At 43.3% G+C, this 14,445-nt stretch overlaps 2 protein-coding genes across 2 annotated transcripts; one reads left to right on the top strand and one right to left on the bottom strand.

Moving 5' to 3' along the window:
* The first annotated feature begins 6,042 nt into the window (after positions 1-6,042).
* On the top strand, positions 6,043-8,308 carry LOC127341326 (protein REVEILLE 8). The gene is made up of 8 exons (XM_051367137.2): positions 6,043-6,449; positions 6,560-6,617; positions 6,707-6,938; positions 7,086-7,163; positions 7,254-7,388; positions 7,486-7,607; positions 7,750-7,809; positions 7,910-8,308. Exons 1-8 carry the CDS (start codon positions 6,184-6,186, stop codon positions 7,961-7,963), a joined length of 1,005 nt encoding a protein of 334 aa, XP_051223097.1. The 5' UTR covers positions 6,043-6,183; the 3' UTR covers positions 7,964-8,308.
* A 5,201-nt stretch (positions 8,309-13,509) lies between these two features.
* On the bottom strand, positions 13,510-14,244 carry LOC127341328 (uncharacterized). The gene is made up of 2 exons (XM_051367139.2): positions 13,895-14,244; positions 13,510-13,802 (listed from the first exon to the last, which is right to left on the bottom strand). The coding sequence occupies exons 1-2, from the start codon at positions 14,142-14,144 to the stop codon at positions 13,681-13,683; spliced, it is 372 nt and encodes a 123-aa protein (XP_051223099.1). The 5' UTR covers positions 14,145-14,244; the 3' UTR covers positions 13,510-13,680.
* Between the last annotated feature and the right edge of the window lie 201 nt (positions 14,245-14,445).

Genomic DNA, 14,445 nt, shown 5'->3' with positions numbered 1-14,445 from the left:
ATAGCTGAATAATTGCAATTTTTTGTGTGTACGGAATTAGAATAACTTCAATATAACTTACATATTTTTTAAATTTCCTGATCAGAGAAATAGATGAAAAAGAAAGGAGGCATAATATTTTGGGTTTATGGTTAAAAAAGAAAAGGAAAAAACCAGCGTTCTGTTCAATTTCAAATATTCAGTTTCACCGATAAGATACTGAGACTTGCGCTAATTGCTAACATCTCATTTAAATTTCCACAAGGTTTATTTCTATCCGAAGGAGATTGATAAGGTTAAAGTCCCCCACAATTAACCAGTCATTATCAGCTGGGATCTGCATGTTATGAAACCAAGATAAATAGCCTGTTGCTGGGTGCACAGACGCTTGTGAGTTGTGACTGTCCATGATGTATCAGATTTCGTTGAGAGCAAATCAACAGTGAGAATGAAATCATTCAAGTGCAGTGCCCTGTGAGAACTGAGCTTAGTATATCCCAAATGGCAAGAGTTCCACCTGATTGGCCAACTGAAGGGTGGAAGGCGTAGCTGTCGAAGTTTCCACGACAAAAGTTTCTAATGAAAACTATGTCAAAATCCTCCCTCTTGGTTTCTTGAAAACAAATCACCTACCACTTTCTTTTATTTTGTTGAAAATTAGAATCCATTTTATCCTTATGATCAAACATCTTATGTTCCAATCAAGCACCTTCTAGTTTTTCTTATCCATATGAAACCCCATATAAGGCCTCGTTTGTTTCCTGTGGATCGAATGCAGATATGGAATACTTCCAGACATGGATTGGGTTAATCCCAACCCTCCACCCAAACCACACTAGCCCCCGTTAATCCCTTCCATCTAATTCCTTGCATGTTTCTGGTCATTCGGTTGATCCGCCGCTTGAAATCTTCGGTCAGCTCAATCTGTCTCTTGCGAAGTGGAAATTCGTCCAGACGGTAGGTGGGGATAAATTTTTTTCCAGAGGTGCATAGTGGAGATGACAGGGATGACCTAGGCTAATAATACTGTTCTGGAGTAAACGAAGAGCACAAATTTAATGGGCTGAAAAATATACACCGCGAGGCTGAAAAACCAAGGTCGGGCCTCAACCAGGCCTATCAATGCCTTCGAGGGATTAAACGAACTAGGCCTAAGGTGACAAAGCAAAAATCCACCTAGTGTACATGCAGAACAGATTGCAATGTCTCATTTGGTCTACGGCTGTACGCTCACCAGCAACTTGTTCACTTGCTACTTGCCCCTTCGCGCAAGAAACAAACAAATAAAATGTGCCCCTAAAGTCTGCTTGCCCCATGTCCCTCACGACGAGCATATGCGCAATTTGCTTGCCGACCGAACTCGAAAACGTGTGAGTCGTGCTGTACCATCGTAGCATACTAGCATGGTTTCATCAGTACGTTGCACAAACACAAGTATGTGCATGATGTTGGTTCACCTCAGCCTTGCGTGGTGCCAGAATTTCCCTTTGCGGCAAGCTTCATCCAGATGAACGAACCTCAACGTTTAACCTGGCCCAAAGGACGCGTGGAAAAGGCAACACCCACTGAAATGACGAGCATTATTCGCTCCGTTTCAAATTAGTTTACTGTACGTAATTTGTTCTATGACGTGGTCACGCACGCGAGCAGCGAGGCTTACACACATTCGCATTCATTTAAAATCAAAATTATAGTGATAGGAAAAGGAAACAATTTTCTATCAAATTAATAGAAAGAAGGATCCTTTCTCTGATTTGAATCCCGTACTCCCAAGTTCGGGAGCAGAGCGAAAAACATGGACAGAAAAATGAGAGGAAACGATAAACAAAACATCACCCATTTTGTCTTTGAGGTTTCTACTTTTTTCATGGTATATGATTTGATTTTAGAAACCACTTATCCTTCAGTTGACTAGTTCTGAGACGACTGAGAACTAACTTCGTTCTCAATATATAATGTTATCAAAACTCAGTTGCGACTCAACTCATGATTAGTCTAACGTCCTAGATTATTATTTTTAGTTGTATCCTCAGTTGCAACATGAAATTTGAGAGGAAATGTCACATTATATGGAGAACAAAAGTACTTCCCCTTTCTGCAAAAACATAATATGGAGACCTAAGAACGGTGGAAATCAAAATTGGCTGAAGTTCAAAAACAAATACAACAGATAACATCCTGTATAGTCTAGAATTTTCTATTTCCTAACAACTAACAATATACAAGAAACCACTATCGATATATTTCTTCCTCGTTTACTCTAGAGACCAGGTATTTTTAAGAATACCAAAATACACACACTGGAAGAGATAGATTGTCTTTTTTAGGCTAAGAGATAGATTGTCTTTATAACACATACAATTGTCTAAATTATTCTATGAAGACATACCATTTTTAATTTTTGGGCAAGTTTTAGGAAGCTGAGTTTAAAGAAACTTATAATGAAAACTTTGAACAATAAAAGAATATGGTTTCATAAAAATTAAATATAAATAAGTGTAAAAAATTAGTATATATATTATTGATTTGTGCAACCGAGCTCCGCATCCATATAAAGGCCCCAAGGCAAGTGTGACAAAGGTATCATACTAAAGGGTGCAGTGGCAGGGCTGGCCCTAAGGGGCGCACGAGCGACGGTTGCTGCAGGCCCCTTGATGCAATGGCCCCTAACTAAGTATGGCATGTGCGGGTTGGGAGGAACAAAGTCGCAGGAGAGTAGGCTAGTTCTGAACTGACAAGATAGTAAGATTCTTCGTATCTCCATAACTCTAGACTCTAGTGAACTTTAGAGAGGTGAGTTATATGTCACTCCCTGACATCTGTTGGGACTTTAGACCGAGGCGAGATCGACTCCAAGGACATAAGGGCTTATTTGTCATGTTGTCGAGGTGACCCACGGTTCAAGATTTTGAAATCACCATGATGGTAGTTGTAAATGGCATAGTGATATGTTCAATTCTCGTGGATTCTCGGGAAACTGGCCACCTTACTTTTGTCACGTGCTAGAAAGATGGTCCTGAATTCATTTTTATATTATATGTTTTGTATTGTGTGTGTTTTGTGTTTTGTATCGTTTTATTGTATTTTCATTTGTTCTATTGGCTTCCAAAAATTCCACCACATTTTTTTCGATAAAGGAAATATATTAATATCAAAAATTCCATCACATGTGGGTGCATAGTTTGAGTGTGTATAATTTTTCTTTCTCCTTAAATCCAAATTCAAACTGCAACTTTTATACTAAGCTTCCAAATTGCAGGCAGCTTTATCATGTGTTTCTTGTGGCAAGATCGGCAAAATTATGTCCCGTGCCATCATTGATATGGTCCTATGAAACTGTTTTTCATGCCAACATAATTTACATATATCTTATATTGGCATATTTCTCAGAGGTATAGTTCCCTAATTGTAATGTCGTAGTAATAATTCTCTTTTTGGAAAAATGTAAGTTTGTTTTCATAGCCGTGTATCTACCTGTGGCTTTATTTTTATTTTTGTACTAGGTACCTTAGGTCCACTCCACATTTTTAGTAGTGTACTTGTTTGTATTGTTCTCAAGGGTATAGGTCCACTCCAAAAAGTTGCACAAAATATTTATCACATAGGTATTTTTTGGGTGTACTATCTTGTCTTTTTGCCGATGTGATGTTCAAGTTATTGTATGATGTGTTGTCTTATGTGTCGTAACTGTACAATCTACTTGCTTATATTGTAGAACATTAAACGTACTGTTGTGATATTCTTTTATTTGTGTGGTCTTGATGCGACTTCGTGGGATGTCACCTGCCTGGCTGCCCCTAGTAGCACCCTCCTTTGAAAAGAAATTGTTTGGTAAGCTGAATCCAAACACGTACGTCGTATGTTAGTTACTCCATCCGGCTTTCAATACTTGCGGCAGGTTCGGTAAACCTAGCTATACATATTCTAGTTTATAATATTTTCTTTTATATTTTACCTAAATCTGCTATAAGTATTTTGGGCCTGAGGGAGTATGTTTGTTCAAGATGCTGAAACTTCAACATGGCTAGCATTGACGGTCGAGTCAAAAATCATTTATGACCTTCGTTCAGTAGAAACGTGGCCTAAACTCTGGCTCACCGCATGACACCCACGACGAACGTATGCGTTATTCATTTGCCCGCCGAACTTGAAAACGTGTGAGACGTGCTGTTCCATCCTTAGCCTGAGCCTGCGTGATCGGTACCTGGCACAAACACAAGTACGCGCATGTGTGTTGGATCCATCACATCTTCCTTGGCATGGTGACAAAATTTCCCTTTCTGGCAGATAGCTTAGAGGCTTTGTACAAAGAATGCATGATGCGATCTCTCATACCTAAACGTTCAATGACTAGCCAAAGGACGGGTGGAAAAGACATGACGCGAGACATTTGCGTGTTGTGAGTTGTGACAACTCGATTATTTGACAGATCACGGTAAATTCAGACACGGGGAATGGAGTTTTAGAATTTGTCATTTAGTTGCAGAAACCATAAGTTTTCTGTATTTTATTAGTTTTCTAACTAGACTAGAAATGTGCTCAGGCTGTCTGAATGTTAGACGCGTTTGAGTAAAACCGGATGGTGTTATTCTCAACCTTCTGGCTTGTAGCACCAAAATATTTGGTGAATAATTTAGGTACTTCCTCCTCGATTTATATTAACTGTCTCTAATATGGATGTATCGAGACATATTTTAGTTTTACATACATCAATATTAGCGACAACTAATATGAACCAGAGGGAGTAATTTCTTTGGCGGTGATTTGGATAAGAATGGACATCTAGCCCGTTTCTTTGTACTGTTCGATTATGATCGAGCAAGGGATATAGGAGTTTGAAGTGGAAGAAAGTGAGCCTAACCAATAACCTACTATGGTTTTACCGCTCAGTAGCCAAGTTTCTTGAGCACCCTCGGTAAATGGTCATACCGAGGAATCTTCAAATTTTGGTTTGCAAGGTCCGGTAACCATCCGAAATTTCTCGGTATGCCGCCCGCAACGGTCAGTCAATCCTTACCACTTACCAACGGTCGGTAGATATGGGCTCATTGGTAGATTTTTTTAACATGTCCTCCGTTCGCTAATTAATTCATTTTAGCAAGCTAATTTAGCTTGCTAAAACATCTAACATTACTGAACAAAGGAAGTAGCTCGTTTGTTGGGCATGGGTTATTGAGCCACCAACAGTAAAGGGTCAGATAGCTTTCGGAGAAAGGGAATAGAAGAATTGCCATGAGGGCATAATACATCGGTAACGAAGACAGAGGAGACCTACTTTCTTGGAGTCACATCATGTCCTTCAATAAACTATCGTGAACCCTTAAACTTGATGACAATGAGCAAATATCAATGAAAATAAATGAGCAAGAGAAGAAGGACGACAAGTGGAGGCAACATTAACGTCGGTGAAGGAACACGAGTAAGTTCAAGTGAAAGGAAGGGTCCATTTTATCACCTAGCTATCGAGACCAAGGTTTTGGTTAACGGTTGCGAAATCCGGTTACCGCCCTGTAACCGGATTTCACGGCCACCCCTCGGTAAATTGTCATACCAAGCAAATAGTCCCAATTTTTTTTTTTAAATCGGAAACCTTGATCGAGACATAGTTGGTAATTCACAATCACACTTAACCATTATGCTAGTCTTACTTCATCATTGATCATCCGAATTCCCAACCATGAAATTCGGTTTCAAATTGGAGAGGAAGCCTAAGAACGGTGGAAATCAAAATGTGCTTAGGCATGATCGAGGAGGAGGACGGGAGGAGAGGAAGAGGCCACGTAGACGTATCCATGGTCTCGTTTCTGTCCCCCTGCCTGCGCGCGGCGAAAACATAGCGTGTGCCGACTTTCCCCCAAGACGGAAAGAACCGGCGGAGAGATAAGCGTCTCCGTACGCGCTACCACCGTCGTCAAGCGCACGTTCCACACCGGCGCTGGAGCTGGACACGTCTCGCTCCGGCGGAAGCCCACGAGGCCCGGCCGGTGACTTGCACCAACCCGGTGGCAACCTCGCCCTAGCGGCCTACAACAGGCAGCCTCGCCACTTCCATGCAAACGCCAACTGTACACGCTCTCACTCCTCGCCTAATTCTTTGGCCATCCGAGATCATGGCAGAATCGCCACCGATCCGAGTAAAATCTGACAAGACGACGCATCCATCCTCAGCAAGCTGTCCTCCAAAGTTCGAACACCGGACAAGAAATGGATTCGCAGGAGAGCGCGTGCGTGCGCCGAGCGGTATATATAGACGTACGCGGGTGTCGCACTAGCTCGGGCATCGACAGCGACGATCGGCAGAAGGAGAAGAAGAGGAAGAACACCTGTTGGACGACCATGTCGGAGAGGGGTGGCGGCGAGGGCTCGTCGTCGTCGCCGGGGAAGAAGGCCAGGAAGCCGTACACCATCACCAGGCCTAGGGAGCGGTGGAGCCCCGAGGAGCACGAGCGCTTCCTCGACGCCCTACTCAGGTCAGTGCAGTGCACGAGACAAGTGCCATTCGTCGATGAGTTTCCTCTGCTCTGCTCTGTTCTCTACTTTGCCTCTGAACCTTCGCTGCACATCTCGTGCTATTTCTCAGGTTCGGCCGCGACTGGAAGAAGATCGAGGAGCACGTCCGCACCAAGACCGCGGTGCAGGTAACCCAAGTTCAGTCTCGATCAAGATGCCCCGCTGGTTGCCTCTGTTCTGACAATTGGGGAAATGCAATGCGTTATCGTGTGTGCAGATTCGCAGCCATGCCCAGAAGTACTTCCTCAAGGTCCAGAGGCTCGGCCTCGCCGCGGGCCTGCCGCCACAGCACCTAAGCCGCAGGCCAAGCATGCCGTTCGGAAGCGGCTCGGTTGCGACGACGGTGCTCCACGGCCATCCGCAGCAGTATCCAGGTCCAGCCGGCGCTGTTCAGAGTCACACCACCGGCAGCGGGTGGAACAACCCGGGACTCCTTCCACCATCAAATGGCAAGCGACTCTGTCTTTGACTCTTCACTTGCTTACTACAGTAGTATTCTGCACTTCTGATCAATGTGCAACACTGCAACTTCGTCAGCACATTAACTTTCTATGATTTTGTCATCTAACAATGCACTGCGTTCTGAATGATTTCAGACATGCAGATGCTGGACTGGGCAGGCACTTCTTCGGCCTGGGTGAACCAAGGAGGTGCAGGAAGCCGGACCAATCCAGGTACTCTTATCTGAATTTCCCTTTATGCAAACACTCCGAGTTGCAACCAAAACACTGAGAGTCTGAGATCATAACTTCGAATTTACTTAGGTGGCAGCTCGTTCATGGGCACACCGAGCTTCAGCGACACGACCATGGACTGGGCTGGCACCGTCGGCGGCACAAGCGAAGCATCGGCAATGTCCGATGCGCAGGACGACACGATCCCACTTCCGCTCTCTCCAGGTAGCAAATCTTCTTTGTGTTCACAATGCCAGATTTACTCTTTCTAAATAAACTGTGAACTGAATCTTTTATTTTGGCTGGTGCTGTTTTCTTGCAGACGATATGCACTTCGCGCAGGTGTACCGGTTCATCGGCGACATATTCGACCCGACCACGCCTTGCCAGATCGAAGCCCATCTGCAGAAGCTCAAGGACATGGACGGCATCACCGTCAAGACGGTAAGTGTGCTTCAGTGCTGCGATTTTAATTAATACTAGCCTACTAGGCACCTTTCTACAGCATGATCATTCACCGTCTCCCCTGCTTTGCTCCCATCAACATCGAATTTCCACTGACAAACTCAACCTTGACATGCTGCAGATCTTGCTGGTGCTAAGGAATCTGGAGACCAACCTGGCAGCTCCTCAATTTGAGCCAATCGTGAGTAGCCTTCTCTGAATTCTCCCCTCATTCTCTAGAATTAGCCAAGTTCCAGGTTAGTAATTAACTTCCATGTCTTTGTTCCCTGATGTTTCGACAGAGGAGGTTGCTGTCGAGGTATGACCCGGCGCAAGGCTTGTCTGGCCAGTTATAGAGCGTGCACGCAACCTGGAAACAAAACGGTATCTAACATGGGTGGCAAAAGAGAGACAAAAATCCGAGCCTGCCTGGAGGACTGAAGAACTGATTGGGAAGTTGGAATAGATACATGGTCCGCCAGAGATATTACATACAGATATAGTCTGATAATGAATGATTTTTTTTTTAAGTACTAGTAGATACGGACTGAGATATGTTTGTAGGGGACCTGCCCAGACGTCATATCGTGTGTTTAGAGTTCAGATTTCCAAGTACTAGTACTAAATTTGTGTTGTAACACGTGATCAACTTCGAGAAAATGTCTTTTACTGAAAACATGAAATATACGAAATTCTTTTAATGTTGGCATTTCACGTGTCAATCTCCTGGAGAAATGAGTTTACCTAGTGCATAATCAGTTAACTTCCAAAGGAAATAACAAATGTTTGCAAATGGAATCAAGTTTGTGTTTGCCGCACATCTGCCAGGATAAATGGACGACACCAAATATGCACATGACTATCACGTGGAAGTTGTGTACTACCATGCTTGCCTAGATTTACCCGTGTTCTGTGTACACAGTGCTCTGGAGCAGTGGCGGAGCCAGAATAACAACCATGAGTTGTCAGCTTGGTGTTGTGTAGTCAAACAGGAAGCAAATTTGGTGCACATGAGCACCAGTGCTCTCAGTTTTTAAAATAGTTAAAAAACTAAATTTATGTATTTCAAAAAATCATCACATTTATTCCATGAATACATACACATATTCTGAATATTAATGCAAAGTTTCGGTAGAAATTGCATTGTATTTTGAGCTACAGGAAAAAAACAAATTTGTGGCTATGTATAGAGGTATATATTTGTCAGAAATTTGTCTTTTTTGTATAGTTTAAAATATAACATATTTTTCTTCAAAATTTCTACCGTACTTTCAGAATGTTTATATGTATGTGGGTATTTAATTTCATATTTTTTCAAATCCAAAAAATATGATTTTTAAAAATCAGGAGCACTGGTGCTCATGTGCCAAATACACTTTTCGAGTCAAATACATGTATTTCTATAAATTTTTAATATTTTCTATACACTTTTAGCTTGTTTTGTCAAAAAGCTGTGTAGTCATTTGACTACACAGATTGGACGTGGCTCCGCCACTGCTCTGGAGTTTTCCGCGGCAAGTCGTCTCTGCACTATTCCGTACCGGAAATGTTGTGTGTACGATCAATTTGCTACGATCATTGTACGACAAGACTGCAGGCCAACATTGCCATGCATGGTCCACATACATGTGATGACATGTGAGGTGTCGTATGAAATTGTCGTACAAATATGTCGTGTGTATAGCATTACTCGTCCCGTACTAGCTACTTATTCTTTTGCTATTTCAGTGTTCCCTTTTATTGCCTAGATTTTCATGTTCCAAGATAACCTAGAGGGTGGTAGGAACTTAAAATGCATGTTATATGTCTTTGAACACCTCTCTGGTTTAAAAATTAGTTATCATAGAATTGAGATATGTTGTTTTAATAAAGCTAGCTTGATAATTAAGGATTATAAATCTATCTTTGCATGTGTAGAAGGCTCTCTTCCTCTTAAATATTTAGGACTCCCTGCTTATTTAAGGATTATGGTGGTAGAGTTGTTTTGCTTAAATCATGTCTTGGTAATGTTCCATTTTACACGATGTCTATGGCATCTCCCCTTTTGTAAAATTCCATGTAAACGTATGGACTTTTTCATGAAGAGATTACTATGGCAGAAAGAGAAAAATGCAAAGAAATATCATGTAGTTACGTAGGCGGAAATTTGCAGAACAATTGATTAAGGTGGTGTGATCGATTTGAAAAACTATAAATATTTGTTTACTATGTAAATGGATATGGAAGATCGAAAATAGGATGTCCTCTAGAAGGGCATTATTAGAAACCCATTCGTTCTCACTTTTGGCTTGATTTGTTGAGTGTTAGTGACATATTTTAAAATTTGTAAAGAAGAATGTAGTAAATGCTAGAATGATGATTCTGGAAGTATCTTTGAATAGGGAAAGCCCCACAGCTCCTAATTTTTATACATTGTATGATTCCTTTCTAGTAGACTTTTTACTAAAGGACGACGTAGTCTACATTATTTGGCATAAACTTTAGAATAATTGTGCAAATGTTGGTCATATTAAGGATATAAATGTAGATCGTTACTCACAGTCTCTTAAATGTAGTGTTGAATCTTTTTATATGACCTTAAATACTACTCAAAAGTCCTATTTCCTTATTAAAATATATGATTTGTAAATACTATTTTGAAATTTAATTTTTTTGAGTGGCTTGCTTTTGAATAAAAGTATTTTGAAAAAACATTATATATCATAAAGTTTCGCATAGAATTGATAAATACATGTTTCTGATAATAAAGAGAGTATTGATCGTTTGATCTTCGAGTGTCCTCGTTGTGCGCGTATAGTTAAGATTTCGTTTAACTAGGCTTTTGTACTTAAGACGTCCCCATGCTTTTTAAGAGTCTCTCCATGTTGATGTAATGACGTTCCAGGACAACACCGAATATGTGCATGCCGTCGATGCCGCATGCAAGTGCAAGTGTGTGGAAGGGGCGCTCATTTCCCCCTCCCCCTCTCTCTCCTCGCTATAGTAGTTTGGGAGAAGTTCGCCCTGCTCTGAGCCGATCCGAGGCCCTCACCAGCGGCGATGTCATCGGGGAGTGGCTGAGGAAAGGGTCCAGCCTCTGTTTTGTATGTAGTAGGTCTAGGGTTTGGTCCTCCGCGGCGTCTGGGAGTGGAGTACCAGTTCTTCCCGGTCAGATCTGGTATGGCCTATGGGTGATCTTCTTCTATGCATGGCGCTGGTGGCCAGCGCTGACATCGGCGGAGAGGAATACCTTGGGGATATCTGACAATAAGGTCGTTGTGTCGAGCTTTCGCGTCTTGGTTCAATGGCACGGCACCGGACGCTCGCCGTCGAGCTTCCTCGCTATGCTTTCAAGGTGGAAGGATAGCGTGAAGACCTCTGGGGCGGGCTCAGGTAATAAGCGCCGCCTTCTCCAGCTCTGCGGTGCTAGAGCCCCCCTTCCTCCGGTTGGGGGTAGCTCTGCTGCCGATGTTTGCTGGAGATGGTGGAGGGAGTTCGTGAAGACTGCAACTGCTGCGGCGATTCCCAAGCGATGACACCTCACTGTTGTTGCTATCCTTGGCCAAGAGTTTGGCCTCGCTGACCTCAAGCAGAAGATTTTGAGCATTTCATCCTCGACTGGAGGATCTACTTCAGCCTCGTCATGGCGTCAAGCGCCCGTACTGCCCCAAGTGATCATGTCCGCGGCGGCGGTAGGGGTGGGCATGTGCGGAGGCTCTTCTTCTTCAGCGAGCATCAAGGACTCGATCGCTTTTTTGCGATCTTCTGTAGGATGTTTTGTGCAAAAAATAGGGCCTATGTTGTAATTTTTTCTTCTCTTGAGACCTTTCTTGTAATTGTACACCCACCGCTGAATTAATGCAGTTTTCCAGGTCCTTAGGGACCTTTCCCGAAGAAAAAAAATGCGCATGGCTATCACGTGGAAGTTTGTGTACTATCATGCTTGCCTAGTTTTACCCATGTTCGGTGGACGTACCGTCTAATATTACTGAATCAGAGACATGTGCTCAACATCAGAAAATGTCTTTTACGGAATGCTCAAAATAGAAATATCCGAAGTTCTTTTATGTTGGCATTTCATAAGGCTCCATATTTTTTCGAAGAGTGCTCCATATATGCCCGAACTTACTTTGTCCCAAGCTTTGAATTACGATCTCAGGACAGCCACATGGGCAAAGTGTCAATTTGATTGTGAAATAAGTTTACCTAGTACATAACCAGTTAACTTTCAGAGAAAAATATGTATGTTTGCAAATGGAATGAAGATAATTCCACAGTTGTGTTTGCTTGCACGTGTGCCAGGACAACACCGAATATACGCATGGTTATCCCGTGGAAGTTGTGTACTACCATGCTTGCCTAATTTTACCCATGTTCGGTGTAAGACCATGTGCTGTGGAGTTTTCCGCGGCAAGTCGGCTCTCCACTATTCACTGTTCACTTGTTCAGTACTACTTGTTTCGTTCATGCACAAGAAGTTCTCTTTTGATTTTTCTACTTCCCTTTTATTGCCTAGATTTTCATGTTCCAAGATAATCTAGAGAGTCCTAGGAACTTAAGGTACTTGTTTGAAAATTAATTATCATAGAAGTAAGTTTTTTTGTTTTGTTAAAACTAGTTTGAGAATTGAGGATTATAAATCTGTCTTATCATGTGTAGAAGGTTCTCTTCCTCTTAGATATTTAGAACTCCCTGCTCATGATAAGAGCCCAAGAAACTCTGAGCGAAAACTACAAAAAAAGAAAAAGAGAAAAAGCTTGGAACTTGGCAGTATAGTACTTATGGGGGTAGAGTTTTTTCCCTTAAATCATGCCCTCCCCCCTCCTTCGTAAAATTCCATGTAAATGATATTAATTGTTTTATGAAGAGATTCAGTGTCTATACATGTTTATTTAAAAAAATAGGATGAAATCTGGAAGGAAGTTATTAGATCCAAATATTTACATTCTACTATTTTATCTCAGTGTAATCGAAAACCCATTCATTCTCACTTTTGCTCTAGTTTGTGGAGTGTTTGAGATATGTGTTTAAATTTGTAAAGAAGATTGTAGCAAATGGTGAAATTATCAGATTTTGGAGAGGCCATAACATAAAGTGATGTCCCAGTCCATAAGCCTAATGTTGCTGACTGGGAACCCCAAACTACTCATCGATGTTAACACATAATGGTTTCGGCTGTAGCAAGTTCATCTGCAACAGAAATGTGATAAGCTAAGTACAGGGACTCAACAAAAACTTAATTAACTTGTTAGCAAAGCTGGTATGCAGCCTTTTTGTAGAGCTTCTTTTGCGTAAAGCTAATTTTTCTTTTTTAAACAAGAGGGAGAACTTGTCTACTCCAAACCTTTAAAACGAGATAAGAGAGCGATATCACTAGTTCTCATGATCATCATATTGAATCCACCAAATCTTCATCAGCTTGAACCAGTTATCTCAGATCACCCCCTCAATACCCTGGAGAAGGTATACTTAAACACACGTTGTTTTGTTAAGTTTTACGATCATGTTAAAGTTATTTATCATCACATAGTCCATTCTCAAGTTATCCTTAACCATGAACACGGCTTTTCGAAAAGATTTAACCATGTAGAGATGTACAACTTTGTCCACACGTGTCAACCAACTCTTAACATCAATGTTTTAGCTCTCTTCTTTAAAAAAACGGTAGAGGGTGGTTGACCACGACATTTACTTTACTATCGCCTAGACTATGAGTCACGCCACAAAAAAATTATTTCGCCGTAACGGGTCAAGTCGCGAAGTGATGTGAGGCGAGTGAGTTTCCCAAGAGGTTCAGTCTCCAGCCTGTCTATCGGTATATTTTGTCTGTAGCACACTCACGTTTATATGGACGACAGATGATACCGTACAAGATTTTGCTGGGTGTAGTCGGTACATACGAGCCGACAGCCAAGGATGGTACTTTGTAGGACAGAGTACAAGATTTTATTACTGGCTCAAGCCAAGGCAGAAGGCACACGCACGCGCACGGTGCGTACGCAGCCCTTTATTTACGTATACGTATACATACGGAGCTAAGCGTGGCTGTGCACGTAGTACATAGATCGCCCGAATGGTCCTAGCTAGTCCCACTTCACTTCCACTTCCTGCCGTGCTTGCCGCCGCCGAACATGCTGCCCTTGTGCTTCCCGCCGAAGTGGCCATGCCCGCCGCCGCCGTGGCCGGTCTGGTACGATCCCATGCCCATGTGGCCGCCTGCACGCACGCACGAACGAGCTCACAAACTTCAGTAAACAATTCGTGTATAGCCATAGATCAGGTGGTTTCCGTTAGCTAAAGCTACGTACCGTGGTGCGGCGCCGGCTGCGCGGGGTACGCCGCCGGCGCGTAGCCGTGCGCCGGGTAACCGCCGTACGGAGGGCAAGCCCCGGCGGCGGGAGGTGGGTACCCGTGCTGCTGGCCGTGGCCGCCGTACCCGTGTCCCTGGCCGCCGTAACCGTGGCCCTGTCCATGGCCTTTCCCGCCGCCGACGAGGTTGGACACGAACCCCTTCACGCCGCCGCCGTGGCCGCCGTGCATGTCGTGCCCGCCGCCCATGGTCGATTAACTACTTGCTGTTGCCCGATCGAGCAGGTCAAGCTAACAGTGATTTGAGTTTGGTGTCTCGATCGATGATCTGCTAGGTGAGTCGAGCCCGCGCCCCCGTTTTATAGCTGCGCGGCCGCGCCTCTAACTTTGCCGGGCCGTGTCGACGTGTGCCCATCGCATATATGCATGCCGGCCGGCCGGCTGCCGAATCTGCACACCTGCGCCGATAAGGTATTCTTCCTCCGGGACCTTCTCTCCAGCTGCATGCGGCGCTAGACCGTCAGCTCAGTGGTGGATGATATGGTCAGAT

This window comes from Lolium perenne, chromosome 3 (assembly GCF_019359855.2).
Source record: "Lolium perenne isolate Kyuss_39 chromosome 3, Kyuss_2.0, whole genome shotgun sequence".
NCBI classification, from domain to species: Eukaryota; Viridiplantae; Streptophyta; class Magnoliopsida; order Poales; family Poaceae; genus Lolium; species Lolium perenne.
Note: the sequence above shows the minus strand (reverse complement) of the source record. Positions and strands in the feature narration are given on the sequence as shown.

What these genes read in the sequence shown, in the direction of transcription:
- LOC127341328 (XM_051367139.2), bottom strand. Translation starts at nt 14,144, where the DNA reads ATGGGCGGCGGGCACGACATGCACGGCGGCCACGGCGGCGGCGTGAAG. An exon ending in GCAGCCGGCGCCGCACCACG is followed by an intron (nt 13,803 to 13,894) that starts GTACGTAGCTTT and finishes GCGTGCGTGCAG; the next exon opens with GCGGCCACATGGGCATGGGA.
- LOC127341326 (XM_051367137.2), top strand. Translation starts at nt 6,184, where the DNA reads ATGGATTCGCAGGAGAGCGCGTGCGTGCGCCGAGCGGTATATATAGAC. An exon ending in GCACCAAGACCGCGGTGCAG is followed by an intron (nt 6,618 to 6,706) that starts GTAACCCAAGTT and finishes TCGTGTGTGCAG; the next exon opens with ATTCGCAGCCATGCCCAGAA. An exon ending in AGGAAGCCGGACCAATCCAG is followed by an intron (nt 7,164 to 7,253) that starts GTACTCTTATCT and finishes GAATTTACTTAG; the next exon opens with GTGGCAGCTCGTTCATGGGC.